We start from the raw sequence: 22,155 nt of genomic DNA, 5'->3' as shown, positions 1-22,155 counted from the left end.
ATGTTAATTGCTGTTGCTATGAGTTTGTTTTTGGCAAGCATGCAATGTATGTATATCTGTTATAGCACTACCTTGTTAGAGTTATCTGGTAAACTCTTTATTGTAAAAATATCACGTAATAAAGAAATGGTAGACTTGTTCCTACAAGAGAATTATTTCAGTAGATTCTTACAAGAACCCCGGGTGCGTCTCCAGAGTAGTGAGGACTCCGACACTAACGCCAGAAGAATGGTGACGATGAATGAAGCATTACTCCGTAATCATCCGTATCAGCCCCCGTAATTATTGCTATTTCGCTTTGTTTTATGATGTGAAACGGGACAGCTATAGTTTTTCCTGCGATAAAAACGGCGTCGCGCGTGCCACGGGGGCAAGTAAGTTTTATTCCTGAATAACCTAGCTTTTGCGCGAGGCTTCGCTCCCGTGGGTTTTTAGAAAAAGCCTTAGTATAACTCAGTAATATATTGTTTGACCCTGTGGTGATTATCATCAAAATCGTTACTGTCGTTTTTGAGTTTATTAGCTACAAACAAAAATACAAATCTTTTCCCTTTTATTAGTATGGATATGAGTTAAACCATGAAGCCACATGTGGCAGTTATTCTCGCCAACTTTCGTGTATGGGGTTCTCCCCTTCACAAAGGATCGTAAAGATTTATGGGTTAGTGACGTGCGCGGGCGCATCCACTGAGGTTAAGTGAAAGTGTAACGCTTCGCTGATTTAAATGCGAGCCCTTTAGTATTGTCCGAAAGTCTAGTTACAATCCTACTAAATATATCCTACGATAAACGTATATTAATCATCGTACGTTAAACGTATGTTTATCGTACGATGTATCACACTTAGAAAGGAATTTCCCTAAATTTTATCACAAAGAAAATTAATTCCATCTAGAAAACTAATGCTTTCTGTGCAAGCTGTTTGACGCCATATTTGTTTTGGTGACTACTAGCGCCGCAGAGGGGAAAAAATAATTAAATTTGCATCACCCGACTGAATTTACTTACGCCTGTTTAAAAGGCTATGTTATAATCCGCTAACTATTGCTTTGTTCAATCAACCTTTATTAAGATATAAGTCTTTGCTTACCCCATCGACAGAGGTTTTATGTATGTATGAAGAGAGAAAACGAAAACTTTATTAAGCAACACTTACAATTCAAGGTCGATCGTTTTAGCGTGTCGTTAAATTTCGACTCAACCGTAATTTTGTTTCGAAGCAATTACGATTCTTTTTATAGCGACGTGAACTACAAAGGTAGGTAATATTCTACCTCCTGGCCTCTGTAACATTGTCAGCTTTCTAAACAGGAGCCCGGGGTTCACCTTTGATTACGATCCTGTGTTGGGTAAATCAGGTCCACAATCATTACAGGTGTAGGTACCTAATCCATATTGGATCCATAATGCAATCATGATTTCTTAAATTATGTACATAATATAATTATTGTACGAATAAAATAAATTTGAAATTGGAATATGTAATTTTCTTTTTTCGGAAGTACACTTGTTGCCAATAGTTTTAATGACTTACGGTGTAACCTATTTTGGTAGTGATGTCATTGGACACATTACAACAATTAATGCCAGGTGAACACTCCCATATATTTTTAAATTATTTGTTAAAAACACATTTTACGTGATAAATAACTTCAAAATAGGTAATTACAAAAATATAAGTAGGTACTTAATAAAACAACCTTTTTTTTTTTTAATTTTTTTTTTTTGGTTATTCGGAATGAATTTTTGAACCATGGGTTCCGTTCTGTTTTTAGCGAATTTAGTGAGCACTAAATGTGAGATTCACAAGTGCTCTGCTAAAGTCTCTAATTAACGTAATTGCCAAATTTTACTCCCCACCTCAAGTAATAGGTGCCTATGTGTTAATAACCATATCAGTCAATTTCTATAAAATACAATGAAATTCCAAGGATCTTATTAAAGAAATATTTGTTAAACCAATAAACCTAATACATTATTACGATATCTGCAACGCCTATTCCACCAGGGAGAAAAATTATGCGTGTTTGTTCCCTGTCCTAGCTATTGCGCATGTCAAGAACCGGCTGGCAACAGATAGGGGTCCAGACTTAAGTACTTATAGCACTGAGGTCATTCACCGAATTAAATGGAAATGAGGTCTTTGCCTTAAATTTGATCCAATTTTCTCTTTGGCAACAGTTTTCGCACAGAAAGCGTTGTCCCAGTTTAATGAAATTATGTTTAAAGGTAGGTAGGTATGTCAAGAGACAAAAAAGTGTATGGGCGGGTGTGTTGTGACAAAGACCTATTTAAAAGAGATCATGTTCCTTCAAATAATTAATAATTTTGATAAAATTATTTTAGTTACAATTGCTAGTTCTATTTCACTTTTACAACTAGAAATGTCATTTGTAGTCTCTAAATTGATAGATATATGTAGTAAGTAGTTAGGTATAATGGACTGAATACTATTTAATGATAACAGCAATAAAAATAAAAATGATAATGTTTATGAGCCAACAAAATATCAATCGTGTCCGGAGGTATCTCTTAGTTATCATAGAAATCAGGTAGGTACCTCCCAGATGGGCGTGGGAAAATTTTATTTATGGATTTACTACTCCCATTTCGCACGCACAGGCAGCCTAAATGAAGATGTAGGTCACTTATTCTTAACCGGTCCAGTAAAGATTATAATAATAAACCAAACCGTTTCAATTACTATTTAAAAAAGCAAGCATTGTAGGCGGTCAACGTGCGTAAACCGCGAGCAGTTATGTACTTTTTATCACAAAATCTATCAAAACAACAGGTGATGGGCCCAAATCCTCACCTGTAAATGTATTGGCACTTTTTTCACTGGCGCGTTGCTAGCCATCGTCACTAAATCCAAACACAACTCACAATTTATTTATAACACCGGTATATACCGATTACCGAAGTCACGCGGTTGTTTTTACGATTTTTCTGACATGTAGTTAACACTATCGTCAAATCCCTACTGATTATTTTATTTTCATTGAGTGTACAATACTCCCCTCCAATACGCATGCGTACTCATCCCCGTTGGTTGGTCTTTTGGTATAAGCATGAATTCATATTTTATAGTTCGACGTAAAAACAAAAGATGTCGCTTATAATAAAACATTAAATTTGAATAAGTTTTATTGCAGAGTGTACTACATAGATTGACAACATTATTTTTCTAAAATTCAAACGTGACTTATTTCCTCTATTTATCCATAGATCATAGTTAAATAAACTCTATACAATACCTAGATAAAATAGAAATTAGCTATCACGCATACTAACGATAATAATAAAATTATTATTACATTAAGCCAATAACAAAAACATAAGTGAACAAAAAAATTAACGATGAAAATGTACATCTAATTCATATTTTTAATTTTGTTTTTTACGGTCAGACAGACGACACCCAAAAAGTGCACTTTTTTCTTTACTGCATAGTTAAAAGCGTCTATCACAGATGGCGCTTTAGCAATATTTCGTAAACGATCATTAGATTGGTGAAGAAAGAAGCTGGCGAACCAAAACATACATTCAATCGAAACATGCGTCGGGCGCTACGGATTTTTGGCGCCCGATTAATTCGCGGCTAGTGAAAAATAATCCCTTATTTTATTTTTCAAAACAATAAAAGTGAAGTGTAATTGTGTAGTGTTAATTTGTACACATGCCCACGTTATATCTGAAACCTGGAATCACGGTAATAATATTATTGATGGCTTGTTTAACCAGACATATTTTTAGGGATTACATTATAAATAGAAGGGAATTCATATACGATTTTCGTTTTATTGGGAGAAAGATGGATGATTTGCGTGATTTTGCTTGTTTATTTGCCTCAGGGGTTTTCTAATAGCAAACTGTTGGCCGTGATAATGATCTTGTGCAACCCTTACCTTGTTAGGGGTGTTGTACCTACGTAGGTATACCTGCTCGTGGTTGGGAACTTGCCACAAAAAATTATTGTGCTTGTAGTTAGACTGTTAATTTCAAGTTGAATTCCTATCTTGTTTAAACAATGTCATGATTTAAGTAATTTTTCAGAATCTTTTCTTAAACACAAGGTAGAGGATTACACAATAAATAAATATTTATTACTTACTAAAATGTCTCAACTCGGACTAAAAAAATAAACATCAGTAACTAGGTATGACACTCGTCTAATCATGATTATATTATAACGTATCTATGTATTTATTTAATTTAAAAGACACCAAAATAGACAAACAATGTAGCGAAAGTAAAAAAAAAAGCATATTGCGATGCCAGTCACCCTTCTAAATTGTAAAATAAGTATTATATTAATAGTAGGTACCTAATTGGTAAAAATCTTTTCTCGTAATCAAGGTCATTTCCAAAAAAAGAAGCTTAATTTTAACCCTGGTTGATTTAAAATTTTATTCATAGCCCATGTGCAACACCTGTCGTCCTATCGTCTCTCCATCTTTCTTTCTCTCTCATCAAATTCCCGATTTCTGAGTTGAACGCTTCGATGTTCGGATTCCGATAATAAAAGTTTTTTATATCATTTGAGTTCGAATAAGTTACTTAAAGCTAAGTTTAATGCAGAAGAAAATTATTTCAAGTTTTATTAAGTATAACGCTAAAAGCATTTTCTACCAGCCTACCTATAAAAAATTACAGTCTACCTTTAAATCTACAAGTTTAATCTACAACTGCTGGGTTAACGACCCACACGTTCAAAAAACCAAATTCCAAACAAGCAAACCAAATTCGTGCGACTCTATCCAAGTCTGATGAAAGGAAATTGCCACAATCATAAAGAAAATCATGATGGAGTATGGATTAGGTTCCTCTGCAAGGTTCAGAGATAAAGCCTGAACCTCAGACAGAAGGCTAACATTAATATTTGGCTTAACGGCCTCTATGTGGCGCAGCAGTAGTGTGCGCTTGTCTGTGACACCAGAAATCCCGGCCAGGGCATGATGAGAAACGAACTTCCCCTGGGGCCTGGATGTTTATCTACATAAGTATTCATAATAAAATATAGTTTCGTTACGTTAGTATCTGGTTACTCAAGTCTTGAACTTAAATCGAAGCTAACTCAATTTGTGTTATTTGTCCCGTATATCTCGTATAGTACATTTAATTGCCACCATTTTTCTTAGAGTAACTGGGCATAATGGTGAGGCATATTTTTCATGGAGCCTAATGTCAACAAACTATAAATGTACTTATCAAGAGACCTTAACCCTGAGATAAGGTATCAGCTAGTTATAACGCGATTAAATAGGTATCAAGGTAACACTATGGCGTCACATGTTATTTGCACAGCTCTCCAGAAGGGCGTGAAAGAAATTCTTCAAAGTCTGAAACGCTTGAGGCTTTAGTGGGTATTACAGGGTATTACAGATATCCGTGGGTTGTAGTAATTGGGGAAGGTTGTATTTTACTAGTTTTAACATACACGCAAACAAATATCAAGTCTTGATTCTAAGGCTCGAAGCTCACGTTTAGTATGGCTAAATTATGGAATTGAGATTTATAGATCAAGTTGCTAGTTATTCACCGATTTTTTCAGCTTTGGCGAAACCAATTTTGTTGCTGAGTGGCTGACAGAACTATATTACTGGTTAGGAAAAATTAACTTAGCACGTTGATTTCCCGTGGGGAGAGTAGGGATAGAAAGGGCATTCCGGGCATATGAAGTCGTCGAAATTGTCAAAAAACCCCTGGCCACAAATGGTAGTCGAAGCAGTGGGTGCAACCGTGAACTTGCTATGTGAAAGAAGTCACGGGCAAAAACAAGTAGATTGTAAACAACAGTGCATAGAAACTTCATTACTCCATGAAGCCTTTAGAGGTCAAACCGGACTGATTACAATTTATCAGCAACCGTATCGATTCTGTTATCTTATCATTGGAAAAGCTTTCCACTGCGATTGATTCAGAGAGCTTTTGTTTACTTTCAATACTTTGTGGAAAATCGTAGAAATAATCAGTGTATGCATTAGTTTGGTTGTTAACCGAGGTGAGGGTAAATAAAGTGAAGAAGCCTGCACATTCAAGCAACTGGATGTGACCATGATCTAAGCTAGGTGCGGTTTTCTGGCTGGGTTGCCGCGGTCAAATGTGGGTCGCTTCGTGTAAAATCCTGACTAACCCACTCAAGAATTGTGGTCACAGGCGATCCAAAAAGCAGGATAAATGCCAGGACTATGGCAGCAATAGGATTCAAACTCAGTCTACCTCTCGCATACAAGTTAGATAACATAACCACTCGTCCACCGGCACTCTTCAGGATGCTATTAAGGTCTCTCTCTCGAGATGGTAATTTCCTTGCAAATGTCAACTCATTTCCGTTCCCCACTGCATTTTGTTTGAAATATTTTCTAGGCCTTATTTCCTTTAGGTACTTTTTTATGTGACGAGAGTGTAAGCTTTTCTGTAAATAATATAATTCTTTCTAAAAACCCTACTAACATTATTAATGCGAAAGTTTGCTAGGACGTTTCATGCAAAAACTTCTTAACGGATTTGAATTAAATTTAATATAATCTGAAATAACACATACTGCACGTTTTATCCCAACACTCCCAAGGGAGTAAAACCCTGGGGTACAGCTATAGTGTTTCTATAAGTCTCCATCTTGTGTCCTCACATCTCTGGAGAGGAGCTCAGGGTTCGCCTTTGACCACGTTCCTGGGTCAGGTAAGTCATGTTTGTACAACTGTCTGATCTCCGCAACATTTGCAGGGGAACCTAACCTATATTTCATCACAGTTACACATTCAGTTGCCTATGTAACAGGTTTCCTCACGATGTTCTCCCTCACCGTAAGTGCAATAAAACTAATCTATGCACATAACTCAGAGTCAATGCTGCATAGATGCAGTAGGGTTTGAACCTGGGCATCAGGCTTTTTTATTCTGAGTACCTTTACAGTTCGACCACACATCACGTTTTATCCTTTACAGAACAGGCAGATGACAGATATCAATAGTCACAAGAATAGAAGGACACGTTCAGATGGACGAAGTAATAATTGAATTGACACTCAGAAATAATTCATACTGCAAAAAAATAAGCGTCTTTCCCGGAAGGGTGGGCAGAAATTTCATCTATACACTAGCCTCGATAAACTTATAAAGCACATGATTATAATGTTAGTAATATCTATCACTAGCCGCTATGAGTGGCTATTTCAAAAACACGCCATCATTGCACTATAAATCATCTTACGTCAGCATACGGTTGATATATTTTTAGAAACACATCTATTTCGGACCATCACAAAGTACATTCGTTCATAAACAATTATCGTTGGTTCTTCAATAGGTCTTACAAAGGCGCAATTGCTTGGAATATACGAATACGGTCTAGATTATAGTCTAGATTTAGTTAAATACTGACTACTGATACGCTCTTACAATATTTTAGTCATTTAATTTATTATCGGTGAAAGTGTCTCATAAGTATTAAGTAATCATACAATCTTTAAAAACAAATTTTCCTCTTTGTTTAGTATTGGCAGCCAGCCCTTCGTATTCTTCAACACTAACGCAACGTGGATCCGAACTAAATAAACGCTTTAGAAAATATAAAAAAAAAATTTGCTGAAAATCTCCCAACAATTTTCCAATTTATTTTTTAAAGCAGTCTCTCCCCGTCGTTCTTGGAAACAAACATCGTTTCTGGGTCGTGTCGAAAAATTTGGCAAATATTTTACAGTTAACTCTCTGTCTAATACCACAGGATTATATCCTTATTTGGATTGAGACAAGACATTGTCTGCGATTTTGTACGTACGAGTACGCCTAAAACGTGAATTTCAGGTACCAGGGCAAATTTAATCTTACTACGATCAAAAGTTTTAGCTGTGCGTTGGTCTTTCTTTGGCGTAAGTAGTTCCAAAATAAATAGACATGAGTACATTCCTGAAACACATAGACAAAATATGATCAACACTTCAGTCACTATCACTATGAATTAGTACATGCTTCTAATTACATACCAGGTTCATTTAAAGGGTTAAATAATATCAGTTGTTGGTGCTAATTGCTGATACTGTAATTGTTTGTGAAACAGGAAAGGTTAATTGGTATGTATGTCAGTGTGTTCGGAACTATGTTTTTATTTGTCATAGCGTGCTGCATGCTTCTCGTAGCTAGACATAGAATAAATACTATTTAATGGTCTAATCACTCACTCATCTATATCTTTACAAGAGTTCGCCCGCGAATCTCATCTATCTCTAAGTGTACAACAAGACTACTTGGACCTACATGCCAAATTTCAAACTTTAAACCCAGCGATTTGGACCGAGAGCTGATGTTAGTTAGTCCCGTAGAACGAAAAGTCCAGTAAATTTCCGTTCCTGCTGAAATTATCAGAAATCGTCTCTTCCTTTTAGTGATTCTCTAGACCACATAAGAAATCTACATGCCAAATTTCAAAGCGGATTGGATTGAGCGTTGATAATGTCATAATGTAAGACCTTTCGCCCTTTTATGCTCGTAAAAACGTAGGTAGGGTAGGTATTCGAATAAAAATCTTACCACCACTGAAAAAGTGGCTGTTCATACGCAGTGTTTCATCGCATTCTCATTACAGCTGAACATTAAAATTTTTTTGAGACTGTTGTCTCTGTCTACCCTTTAAGGGACAAGGACGTGATTAAATATATATTTTTTTCAGATGGCGCGCTACAAGAAAACTGGTTTTATGGACGATGACACCGGCAGTGTCAGCTCTATTCAGCTGAATGAGGGAGTTCGCTCTGGAGGGACCCATATCCGATACCATATGGTAAGTTTTAGGGTTCCACACCTTAAAAATTTACACATTTTTAAGGATTCCATACCTTAAATATTTAAATGCGGTTATAAATATAAGATTATAGAAGTGGTAAAATACTGGTGGATGTGAGTAAGCAACTGATGATGTTATTCAAAGAACATTTTTAAATTTCATGTGAATTCTGAGTTCCCGTGCCGTTTGGTTCCTGTCACCGATATAAAAAATAATAGGATCACTCCATCTCTTTTCCATGGATGTCATAATTTTGGGTCGAAAATAGGCTAACTTTCTTTTACTAAAGAGATGAGACCAGTCTTTTCCATACCCGTATTTTTAACCGGTAATAGTCCATCACTTGTTTAATGAATACTCGTGAACAATAAAGTTGATTGACATTTATTTGCTCATTTGATTGGATAACAACTTACAAACAGGCTGAGATAAAAGCCCTACGCAATTTCTGTATTGATCTCGGTTTAGTTTTGAAGGAATTTATGTTTAGTTTAGACGAACGTACCTTGATAAATCTGGACGTACTGGCTAAAGGTCTCAGGTCAAGATTACCAGAAACCAACGAGCATGCATGAAGACATTTATGAATGTGGAAATTATGTAGTCTCCGCCTACCCCTCCGGGAAAGAGGCGTTATTTTTAAGTATGTTTTTTATCTTCCTGCTATCAGTTCCGGTTGAGTTGGAGAGAAGCCCGAGGTATGACTACGATCCTACTCCCGTAGTATTACATGCGCGACGCGTTTTTATCGCGCGATAACTATCGCTATTTCGCGTTTTATTATGACGTGAAACGGGACAGCGATAGTTTTTCGTACAGTAAGAGAGTATGAGCAAAGGTATAGAATGGCACTGAGTGTAGAAGTCTATACATAGGTAACTCTAGTTTGCAATTCAATACCTATTCCAGGTAACCTTGCCGGCATAAAGTCGGTATTATATGTCCTAACAGATAAACGGGACACAAAAGATTCCATATACAATATATTTGAGAGGTGTAATGTAAAATATGGAGAGTGTGGAAATGTATAATAACCAGATAATATTTTATGTTCTCTTGCATCGATGTTTGGTGATTTTAAAAGAATAATAAGATACTAAGGCGGCCATGAATCTTTTCTAAATTAGATATCTAAATTAGTTTAATGGTGAGGGGAAATTATTTTTTGCATATTCCTGCAAGTGGATGAGTAACCGTGGTAGGTACAATATGGGTTAGCTTCCTTCCTGCTCTCCTTCCTCTGTTGTCCGCAACAGAGGAAGGAGAGCAGAAAGATCTGACAGGGTTCACTGCTTCGAAAACCTGAGTTTACCCAATCTTGGGCGTAGACGGACCCCAGTCTCATTTTTAGAGAGATAACACACAACCGAAACTTACGCCGCCGGGAGAATATTGCTACGTTGACATCTAAAGGGTCAGGTCAAAAGTACCCGAAACCGCCGAGCTTGTATGAAGAGAGTTATGAATGTGGACGAAGCGAAAGAAGTATGCAGAGATCGTGGCAAGTGGAAAGAGGTAGTCTCTGCCTACCCCTCCGGGAAAGAGGCGTGATTTTTTATTTTTATGTATGTTGACATCTCTACGTCGTGTAGTTTTTAAGGAGTACAATAAAGTCAGGCGGATCTGGAGTTCCTGCAAATCCGACGTATTTAGAATCATGCCAAATTCGGTATGACAGCACTGGATCCAAAAGTGGACCCGGCACAGTTAAATATATTAAGAAAACAAAAATATATAAATTAGACGATTCGTCAATCGGGTTTACTACGCTCGCTCGCTTTTATTTCGTGCGAACGCTCGTGATTGTGTTTCTGTATTTACTTTATTTTGTATATAGGCAGGGTTGTCACGAGCAGGTAATAGCGTTAGAATAGAGGCACGTGACGTGATTTAATGACAATGGTCACATTGGCGGCTTTATACACAATTAAGATGACTGTATTGACTGTGTACCTTCATGAACGTTACAACCACATATTAAAAATCTTATTTCGATTTCTGTAGCCAAAACGTACGGTGTAGGTAAGTATATTTTATTAGTCGAAGTGTTTATAATCTTCTTCCCAAATCCTAAAACAGACAGTTTTAATTATCAAGCGTCTCCCGGAGTGGTAGGCAGAGGCTTTGTAGGTATTTACTACGATGATTGCATTAGTACCGTAGCGTCGAATATACATAGAGATTGCTTAATAATCTCAGTGTGTACTTATATAAAATAACATGTCAATTAAGTATGACTCTTTTTGTGTGATTGGACTGAAATTTTCCACATAATTGATTATAATGAAATTATGAATATGTTAATAATAAGGGACAAGAAATTGAATCTTTTGTATATTTGTCTTTTAACACTTATTATGCTTAAAACGAGTAGGTCTTCTACTCAGCAACTAAGAGACACAATCTGCCAGTTTGACATAAATAAAATAAACGCCTGCTTGAAATTGTCAAGCAAAGTTCTTGAAAGCATTTAACGAAATTTAGTTAGGAGGTAAGCTTTTGTTCGGAGATTCGTTCCCATTAAAATACACCTTAACTAAACCTTATTTAGCGTACGACAAACATTTTCACTAAAGTTTGAAAAGATGTTCATTTTTATTCTCTCACGCGCTACATCCTAAGAGCTGGAAGAAAGTCTGGCAGAGAGCTAAAAGTGACAATTGAGTCTTGGCTCAGTTTAGACAGAGCCGTAAATTGATATAATATATGTGTGTGTCTTAACTCAAAGTTAGTCATTTTTGACCCGAAAGGAGGACAAACAAATAGGTTTCAGCTTTGTACACGAATATGATTGCGCTTAATTTCCCTTGGGCCAGAGTTTCATATCGTTGGAGTTTTGATATGACGAGATCTGTTTGAAATGGATTTTACCAGCGGCTTAGCCTTCTTATTTCCATTTATTCTTCGTCATCGTCGTTCTGGCTTTAATTCTAGTCCCGTCATCTCCCCTGCCAAGGAGCCCGGGTTGCATCATGCATGTTGCCATAATCTTGGATCGGGTAAGTCAGATTTTTACACGAAGCGACGGCGGTGTGACCTCTGCCACGTTTACAGGGGAACCCTAACAAGTAATGGGTCACGATTACACATCAGGTCACCGCGGCCAGCAATAACTTTACGAGTAACTAGCTGTGCCTGCACTTCGTCCGCGTGGAATAGTTATTTTGGGCATCATTGAAGCCCTCAAGGATGAATTATTTTCCCCGTTTTTTTCACATTTTCCATTATTTCTTCGCTCCTTATAGTTGCAGCGTGATATAATATTGCCTATAGCCTTCCTATATAAATGATCTATTCAACACAAATTTTTTTTTTCAATTTGAACCTGTAGTTCCTGAGATTAGCGTCTTCAAACAAACAAACTTTATAATATTAGTATAGATACATTATGCTGACCAATGCTCTTACGGAGAGGGAACAGATCGTGAGGAAACCTCCACATTCAGGCAAACAGGATGTCTTTCCAGGGTGTAACCTCAGGATATATTCCCTCATCGTAGGAGCATCGATAAGGATTCAAAGTAGGATTATTGCTCCCAAACTAGAATGAATTACATATATATGTATTTACGACTCGCAGAGAACATTCAAGGAATCCAACCAAATGCTTTCAGTTTTATTCTGAGTGTTTAAATTTTGGCAAATATCCATTTAGGTCAATGCTGGAGTAAATTTTGGTAATAGTCGATTTAAGTGAATTTTTGACCGACAAACCCATTTTCAAAACTGGTCAAGCGCGTGTCGGGCCAAGCGCAAATATAGGCTTCCGAAGTTAACCATCACAGTATATCAACATCATTGTATGCGGTAATTTTTACTATTCTCTACTATACGATACCATAGAGTACAATTTTTTTTATGAGTTCACTGTATTCCAATAGGTAGGTAGACAGAGCCAAAAGCTGTATGACTTAATTATGGAATTGAGATTCAAATAGTCACTACGTATCTCTAGTTAGTAAGTAAGTAAAATGATTTTTTTTTATTTTATAAACCTACTTTATCACGTCATTAACATCATCATGGAAAATCACTGAAGAACAATAACGTCTGTTGCTAAAAACTATAACAAACACATCTTGCTAATAAGGTTCTTGCGTTCGTCTGTCTGTCACGGAATGGGAACCGCAAATAAGGCGTTGTAAATTGAATATTTTAAAAGTAAATAATTATTCTTTATCGATATCTGATATATAGTTTTCGGCAGGGCTGCCAAAGTTATGGACATTAATACCACCAGTAGCTTTTCTGGATAAAAAGTTTTGAAAAAAAAATGTCTAAATCTGTCTATTTTGCATGGAAGAGTAACAAAAAAAACACACACGCATCCACACATCCTTACTCACTTTGGTTTTCATAATATTAGTAAGATTCATACTTATATGAAGCATCGACTGCCTTTAGAAATGTAATATGTTCAAACAACATATGTATATCTATAGGTAGATATGTTTCCGTAAAATAATACTATCAATGAACCATGATAATTATGTTATTGTCATTACGTCGACGTGTGTTTTCTATACAATATCATATGACATTTTGACTCTACACATACTATGTTATGTACGTAAATAGTACGCAAGATGTTAGTATGTATAGTGATAGCATGATTCATTGTTCAGTTATTTTGTAAAACAACAAAATTTGTTTGTAATAACTGAATCTGTTTATTGTCAAAAACAGATTTTAATGTAGAAGGGGTCTTCCTATGACCACGGTCCACTTACCTTGAAGAAGCGACGTCAGCTTGACTTGACATTACGCTTCAAGTTATGAAAAGTTATGCGAAATGATTATTTTCTTACAGTACCGGAAAATGTTTATTTCCTTAGTCGCCTCTTACGGCCATTACGTGGTGCTGTTACGAAATGCACTGATATTGAATGTCACAATTACATTCAGCTTTAGTTCCGGCGATAACACAGTGCTAACTGATATACAGGAAGGAAATCACTGAAGGTTAAGCAATTTTAGCAGACCAATATTTCATGAAACAGACGTCATATTTATATCAAGGGCGACATTGATTAACGGTTAAAGTGCATGGCTGAAATAAGCAAGTAATGCGTTCAAATCCCACCTCGGCTGTTTCAATGACTCTTTTTTGAGTTATGAAAATTAGTTTAAGTGCTAACTGATGCTCTCCTTGAGGGAAAACATCGTGAGGAAACCTGCATATTCAGGCAACTGAATTTGTAACCATGTTTCAATATGAGTTATGTTCGCCTGCAAAGGTTGCGGAGGTCAGATGGGAGTTGCTTCGTGAAAAAATCTGAACACTCAATCTAGGATCATGTTCCAAAGGCGAACCCTGGGCTCCTTTCCAGAAAGGTGAGGATGTAACCGAAACTAGCGCTAGGAGAAAAACGAAGGTACCTACTGCATAAAAAACTGAGTATTTAGTCTTATCATTATTCTAAATGTTGAAATTATATTTATACGAAAAGTTGGTTTAAAAGCAAGAAATGAAATGGCCTGAAAATAAAATAAAATTAATAAAAATATATTAACTCTCACAATGTGTAAATTAAAAAAGCGATTGTAACTAGGAAGGTAAGACATAAGGCATAAAATGTCAAAAGAACCCAAAAAGACTGATGAATTTAGATAAAGCAAAAGAAATATGCAATGATCATGGCAGTCGGAAGTCTCTTCCTAATTCACGGGAAGAGATTTCTACTATTAAACCTAGCGACCAAAGGTAAGTCTGAGAATTTATTATCTCAGGTACAAGATGAATTTGCTACAAATGAATACTAAGTAATACTAAGATACATATCACTATACTATGTATAGATCAGTTTTTGAACCCGGGACCTTCTTCTCGGAAAACATCTTCGATCATCGCAGCTGTCAATCACCAACATGCGCAGACGCACGCGAGTACGCTGATAGCATTACAGTACGATCTCGCGCATTGAGGCGCGTAGTCGCGCATCCGCGTACAAACAGTCTAAAATCCTTTATATAATTTTAATAATAATGAACAGTTAAAAATAATAACAGATAATATAATATAAAACAGAAGTTTTATTTAACAGAAGATTTAAAAAAATATATGTTTTAAATTTGTTTTAAATGCCGTCCTCATTAAAAATGTGCCATTCAAAATAATAAGTGATATTTACATCACATCCTGTGATTACAAGTGATTTTTAAAAGAACTGTTTTTATTATATGTAAAATAAGTAATCAGAATAATTAATGTATGTAAAAAATTAAATATACTGCATTGAAAAAATGGAGAAATAGAATTACCTTAACAAATTACAAATAGACAGTAATTTGTGTCTACAAATTTTAAAAAGTTTCTAAAAGTTTAGTATATTATTTATCTATAATAAAAAAAGTTTTATATAAATTCAAAATGGCCGCCATATCCCCTGACACACCAACGACTGAGACCCCCGAGGACACTCCAACTCCTTCCCCTGGTCCAGAAAATGTAACCAAATTCAACTGGCTAAAACATGCGCACGCGTCTCGTAGAAACAATCCGTTCGTCAAAGCTCGACCGACTTTGAACAGAGAAAGCTCTACGGCTGAGCTTTTTTCAAGGGAGAACTCTAGTCCAGACCTTTTTCAGAGTTCTAGACTCAATTTATTTGATACTACTCCGAAGCCGGAAGTAACGCCGCCTGGTTTTGTTAAGGTAAGTTTTTTTTTGTTGTACTTGACTATCTATTCCGGTTGTACGAGCTTTATAACTAAACTTATACATAAACATAGACCTAAAATTTTGTCTTTATCCCTAACGGGGTAGACCCCAATAGTAGACAGAGCTTACAGTCTCAAAATTACTGAAGGCGCGTTCGCGAAAGGTTGCTAGCCCATTGCCTAAAAGTTTATGACTATAAAAAAAGCTATAACAACGCAAATTTTCTTAACACCCTAAAAGCTTTTCTAAAAATACCTTATCATGTGATGGTTTGAAAAGTTTTTAGAAGTACGTGTTTACAATCTTTGGTTCCAATTGCGTACATTGTCGTTTATCATAAAACATAAAATCACGTCTACCTATATCCCTTGCGGGGTAGAAAGAGCCAACATTCATCAAAAGACTGAAAGGCCATGTTCAGCTATTTGGCTTAGCGATAGAATTAAGGTTCATATAAAGTGATAGGTTGCACTTTCTAATAATAAGTCCTTAAATAACTAGCTATACAGACGTCTTCTTAGTTCAATAAATTGCAAAATTTGCACGCAATTCGCTTCGAATGATATATTATTTTAAGAATCGATTTTGTACGGTACCGATTGTGTATCGAATGCATTGCATTATATTTATTTGAAATAAGTAAAAGTATTTGCGCACATTAATTTAGTTCAATACGTAATGACCATGATCGAGGCCTTGATAAATTATCATGGTGACGGTAGTCTCTGCCTACCCCGCCGGGAAAAAGGCTTGATTTTATGTATGTATGTGATCCGTGGTCAGAGGGACAGAGGGTGTGACTCCCGCAGCATTTTCATATTGGACCAGTTGTTACTAATATATGGTTACTTAAAAAAGAGTCATTGCTACCGCTGCAAGATTTGTACCTATGTGTCACGCTTTTGTCGAATACTTTAACCGTTCGACCACCGACTCTTATATAAACTCTCTAAAACATAAATAAATTTGTTATGTGAACTTTGACCGCAGTAAACACGTTAGTTGGAGAGTGTTCTTAAAATAACTTGGATCGATTATAATGAAACCGTTTTGATACATTGTGAAGGGCACCAGCCATGGTCAAGGGTACCATGTGACTGCGCTTGGTGTACGCCCACCATCTCTCATAAACTGATAACATACTACATCAGAGAATTATTAATACTTGGATTACAATAGGTGCCGAGTGGTTCCCGGCACCGATATAAAAAATAATAGGACCAATATAATTTCTAGGGAAAGAGATGGAGTGGTCCTATTCTTTTTTCTGTTGGTCCAAGTAAGCACACGGTAAAGGTCACTTAAGTATTATATATTTACTTTCTTCAAGTCAATCTCATCAATTTATCCTTCTATTGATTTTCCTGGTTGCGTCCTCTCAAGAAAGGAGTTAGACCAGCTTAAACAAAGTTTCAAATGTGAATAAATTACGTATTTTACACGAAGTGAGTCTCTTTTATTGCCCGACGCTACTTTTGAGCTAGATACGTAGCTAAGCTATATAGATACGTATATTTATAAAGATACATATAAAAGTGCCACAAAGAGGCTTTAATTAAATTATTAATAAGTAGTGAATGATTTCTTCGGACTACATTTAAAATTGCAACTCGATGAATAATCATGATCATTACCACTTGAACCTCTTTTTAGAATCGTTTGGCGTTCTTCCAAATATTTCTAAGAAATCTTATCAACTGGACTGGTTTATTCTTCGTTCCACGCAAAGTTTCGTCCCACATAAAAAAATATATTCAATCCCAAATCAATTATTGTACCTATATTATTCCATAATTATACAATTTAAAATTTTTGAACATGCTATAGAATACTCATACATACATATACATATTCTGTAGCGTGTAAAAAATAAAGCTTCCGAATCCTCGAAACTAAAGAGAATTATACGAGTATGATCATAGAAATCGAAATAACATTAATCACTCCTATTTAAAAGTTTGATCATGGTATTGTATATCCTTTTTCATTTATATATAGTTATAAATTTAATCAATGGCTTATAAATGGACGTCGTACAAGGGACTAAGGGATAGGCTTAATAACTTGGTATTTTTCTTCTAGGCTATAGGCTAGCAACCTGCCACTATTTAAATCTCAATTCCATCATAAGCCATACAGCTAAACGTTGCCTTTTAGTCTCTTCAAGACTGTTGACTCTCTCTTCCCCACAATGGACATAGACTTGATTGTATGTATGTATACATACATACATATGGTCACGTCTATATCCCTTGTGGGGTAGACAGAGCCAACAGTCTTGAAAAGTCTGATAAGCCACGCTCAGCTATTTGGCTTAATGATAGAATTGAGATTCAAATAGTGACAGATTGCTAGCCCATCGCTTAGAAAAGAATCTCAAGTTTGTAAGCCTATCCCTTAGTCGCCTTTTACGACATCCATGGGAAAGAGATGAAGTGGTTCTATTCTTTTTGTATTGGTGCCGGGAACCACACGGCACTGTATGTATACATTTATTATTTATCTTTCTCTAAACACTTTTATATTATTGTATTTACTTTAAATGTTATCCTGTAAAATCGTAACAAAATAGATCAAAAAAAAAAAAACAACATAAAATGTCTTTCATTGACATGTGTGAACTGCTGAACTACAGTCGGTCACGTTTCAGTCACGTTTTAGTTATGGCCTCTGTCTGGTATAAATACGTGTTTTCTAATCAAACCAATGATAGAAAAAATATATTACGTACATAACATACATGCATACATAAAATCACGCCTCTTTCTCTACGGCGTACGCAGGGATCTATATCTTTTCTGCATCATCTTTCTGTCAAAAACATTAATTACTATTTTATGAATTGGTTGAAATTCATCGACAAAACATGAGTGTATGCTGTCGACGAACCTCCAAATGACGAAAATTTATGTCGTCGAATGTACATACAATGACAAAAACAAATTTTTATTTATGTGTGTAGGTATATAATTATGTATATCTATTTGTAAGTTAAATGAATACTCGTAAATTCAATAAAAAAAATGCACAATGACGCTTTGGAAGCGGCAGTAAACTTAGTTTTAAGTAATTGATTCGACATCCACCAATGTTGTGAAATCAAAATATACGACAATTATTAAGTGACGTTTGAAATGTCATATAATAATTATTTTTGTTTGAGTTGAATAACGTTGATTGAAATTATGAAAAAACATAACAAAACAATTAACATATTTATTAAGACGATGCACTAAGGCGCGACCTTATCGCATTGTGCAATTTCTTTAAGGTAATCTTTTGAAAATATTAAATAAATGAATCTATTTATCCGCTCAATTTATTAAATAATTTTCTGTAGTATCATTATTGTGGAAACTACTATTTAAAATGGTTGAAACATATGATTTTTAAAAACTATTTCAATCACAATGCTTATAGTTATAGTTAAACGTGTTCTTCCAGTCATTCCGAGATTGTTGGCTCTGTCTAAATGCTGTCAAAAAGACGTGAATATATGTCTAAATAAGTCTTTTTTACAGAGACAGTAACGACAGAGCCAAATAGGTAGCCGACCTATGTCTCTTCTTATCATGTTTTTGAGCTTATCGTCGCTAACGAAGCTTAAAAGCTTCTTATCCTTAAAAGGATCAAAGCTTCTAATGGAGTATATGTATCTCTTTCTTCCAACATGATGCATTCCATACAATATTCTCATTTGCTGGCTTTAATAATCCTGACATAAGCATGTAATTGATACTTTACATGCTGTGTAATTACTGAATTCATCAGTGTAAACTAAAATAACTAGTCTTCTTCAACCAACAGTCTTGAAAAGATTGGTAGGCCACGTCCAGCTGTTTGGCTTAATGATACAGTTGAGATTCAAAAAGTGACAGGTTGCTAGCCCATTGCCTATAAGAAAAATCTTAATTTTATAAGCATACCTATCCCTTAGTCGCCTTTAACGGCATCCATGGGAACAAGATGGTCATATTAATTATTTTTTTTACTAGCCTTATATAACATACATATATATATATAGTCAGGTCTATATCCCTTACGGGGTAGACAGAGCCAACAGTCCCGAAAAGACTGAATGGCCACGTTCAGCTGCTCGGCTTAATGGTGGAATTGAGATCCAAATAGTGACAGGTTGCTAGCCCATCGCCTAAAAAAAGGATCGCAATTTTATAAGCCTATCCCTTAGTCGCCTTTTACGACATCCATGGGAAAGAGATGGAGTGGTCCTATCCGTTTTTGGTGCCGGAAACCACACGGCACATATATTACCTGCTTCGCAATAAAAGTACAACGCGAAAACAATTACATTTTTGGAATTTTATGGGTATGATGATCACATAGGAAGATTCTGGGGAATAAGATAATGTCTTAGATAATGTGATTATGTTAACAATGGATTACACTCTAGGTTACACATAGTAGTTGCATGACGATGCGAACTTAGTACTAGTTACGATCAACAATACATTCTAAAACGTAATAATTTAGCCATAAGTGTACTCTATAGAGAAAAATATGTTTTGTTACGAATACCCAACAAACATTTAGGCGACGATTAGAGCTTATTTTGTTACTTAGTGGGCTACAAAGGCATTACAGTAGCAACACTTATGACTATTGGCGATAAAGTGGCGTACCAAGTAACGTATATCACTTCTACTTATAATACATAGTTACAAGCGCGACAATTAGGCGAGCTTAAAGGTTATGGATGTATTATGGCAAATCTTAACACTGTTGTACATGCACAGCATTTTGTGTTATAGCTTTAAGTGAATCTTAAAACTCTAAGATCTAAATAAGAATAAGAATTAGCTACTACCTCCAAAAGTGCTATGCAGGTGATAATAAACTCTTTAAAGGAACCTAAAGTTGCACAATAGCGTTAATAAGCGCTACCAGCCTTACAATAGTGTTTATTTAATCTTATATAGAACCAAATGCTTGAAGTTATACAAAACTCTCTTGCATTACCTTAAGTCAAATAGGAGTATAATTTTTCGCTATAACAGATCCTATAGCGTCTATTGTTACTTTTTTGTGACTAAAGGTAAAGTAATAGCGCTTAAGGTCACTACTGTATTTCTTATATTGACTACTTGTTTTTGACAATGGCGTCGCAACCAAAATAAACAAAAATTGTTGTAAATACTTGGAAAAGTTTTCAGTAAATAGACAACATACATCGGGCGCTCGAATTATTTGCCAATAAATATGTAACATATTCACAGTGTACTTCCCTTCGCAGCAAAAATATGCTTCCTTTCTCACCATACAATATCACTTTTTTTTGTTTAATATAAAAATCATTAGTCGTAAACTTATAGCCATTGAAAATAAAATTATTTATTATTAGATCACAAAATTAGTTTAATTATCTTGAATAGCGTTCAGACCGTTACAAAACACCTATTTACCTCCCTTTTAGCGCTTGAAAATATAATTAACGCCTTTGTATCTCTACTGTACCGCTTAAGGAGTCAGTTGACGCTTATTTACCCCTCTTGTATCGCTAAGAGATCCTGTTACCGCTATAATAACTTTCTTATAGCACTAATTGTACCTCTTAGCCAATTACCATAACTCTTGTATACCGTCATTATACAACCTTAAGTAATATAAAAATTGTGCCCAATTCGGGGGTAAAGTAGGGTTAGAGCGCGCTCTAACACTAATTTGTTACACCCATAAACCACTTTAGAATCTAGTTAGCGCTTTTATAGACTTATTATAAATCTTACTTTAGCGCCTAATTGTTACTTGGGTATTATGTTCTTCTTAAATGTTTTTTTTAATGAAATGAGACGAATAGGTATGTTTTGTGTAAAAACATGACATATGTATGTAAATATCATACCAATATTGAATAGGCTAAGAAAATTGTTAGTAAACTCAGGATTCTCCTTGTAGGTTATGGGCTAGCAACCTGCTATTTGAATATTAATTCCGTCATTGAGCCAAACAGCTGAACGTGGTCTTTTAATTGGCTCTGTTTTCTCGCAAGGGATATAGACGTAATTATATGTATATATATCAATTTTAAATAGATGAGTAAATAATAATAATTCTAGTAGGTTTTGATACAATCCATTGGTTTAAAACCCATTCAAAAAATATAATTTGGCAACCCAATATATGGCTTGGCAACATCAGATACCACCCACCAACCACAGCGGCTCGCTTTGAACTAGAATTGGTCAACAAGACCAGGATACGAGCCGTCCAGGAAGTGCTAATCGGCTATCAATTGTAGGTCATAATGCCAAGCTATCTGAAATTTCTAACGTCAGGGGTCCATTGAACCGTGAACCATCTATCTGTAGGGCCCTTCTGCCCTTACTTATGCTAAATTTATATATCTACGAGTTCTGATTCTGTTGTCTAGATATTTATAAAATATCGAACGATTAGATATAGGTATTGATCTGAAACAGTTTTGACAAATGAGTCGGTACCTATCAAGGGTCAAGTGATTTGAAACCCACTTTTAGTCGAGCAAGATTATTTTCCAGTGGGTTAGAAGAGAGCTAATGATCTTAAGACCTGAACTACGGGACACCTTTTATAAATCCTATTAATCTGAAACCGTGATTGATCAAGAAAATCTAATCCAACATTTGTTTTACTTTTAATTAGTATCGCTTGCCAGCACCATTTTTAACTTTTGTTTTATTTGTTTATAAACATGGGATTCTTATTGTAAGCGA

The 22,155-nt window shown here is 35.5% G+C and overlaps 2 protein-coding genes across 3 annotated transcripts in view; one reads left to right on the top strand and one right to left on the bottom strand.

Moving 5' to 3' along the window:
- LOC106137145 (dihydropyrimidinase) overlaps positions 1-2,975 on the bottom strand; it is a 48,123-nt gene extending 45,148 nt beyond the window's left edge. The window contains exon 1 of the mRNA XM_060951518.1: positions 2,816-2,975. Within this exon, the coding sequence (XP_060807501.1) occupies positions 2,816-2,860 (45 nt within the window). The 5' untranslated portion in view covers positions 2,861-2,975. The remainder of the gene's footprint in view (positions 1-2,815) is intronic.
- A 586-nt stretch (positions 2,976-3,561) lies between these two features.
- LOC106137162 (endothelin-converting enzyme homolog) overlaps positions 3,562-22,155 on the top strand; it is a 41,471-nt gene continuing 22,877 nt past the window's right edge. Inside the window, exons 1-2 of one of the 2 annotated variants that reach the window (XM_060951592.1) lie at positions 3,562-3,712; positions 8,671-8,781. In XM_060951592.1, coding sequence (XP_060807575.1) covers positions 3,680-3,712; positions 8,671-8,781 — 144 coding nt within the window. In that variant the 5' untranslated portion in view covers positions 3,562-3,679. Of the gene's footprint in view, positions 3,713-8,670; positions 8,782-14,688; positions 15,440-22,155 lie in introns of those variants that run through there. The other variant, XM_060951591.1, reaches the window with a different exon arrangement.

Source organism: Amyelois transitella, chromosome 25 (assembly GCF_032362555.1).
Source record: "Amyelois transitella isolate CPQ chromosome 25, ilAmyTran1.1, whole genome shotgun sequence".
NCBI classification, from domain to species: domain Eukaryota; kingdom Metazoa; phylum Arthropoda; class Insecta; order Lepidoptera; family Pyralidae; genus Amyelois; species Amyelois transitella.
Note: the sequence above shows the minus strand (reverse complement) of the source record. Positions and strands in the feature narration are given on the sequence as shown.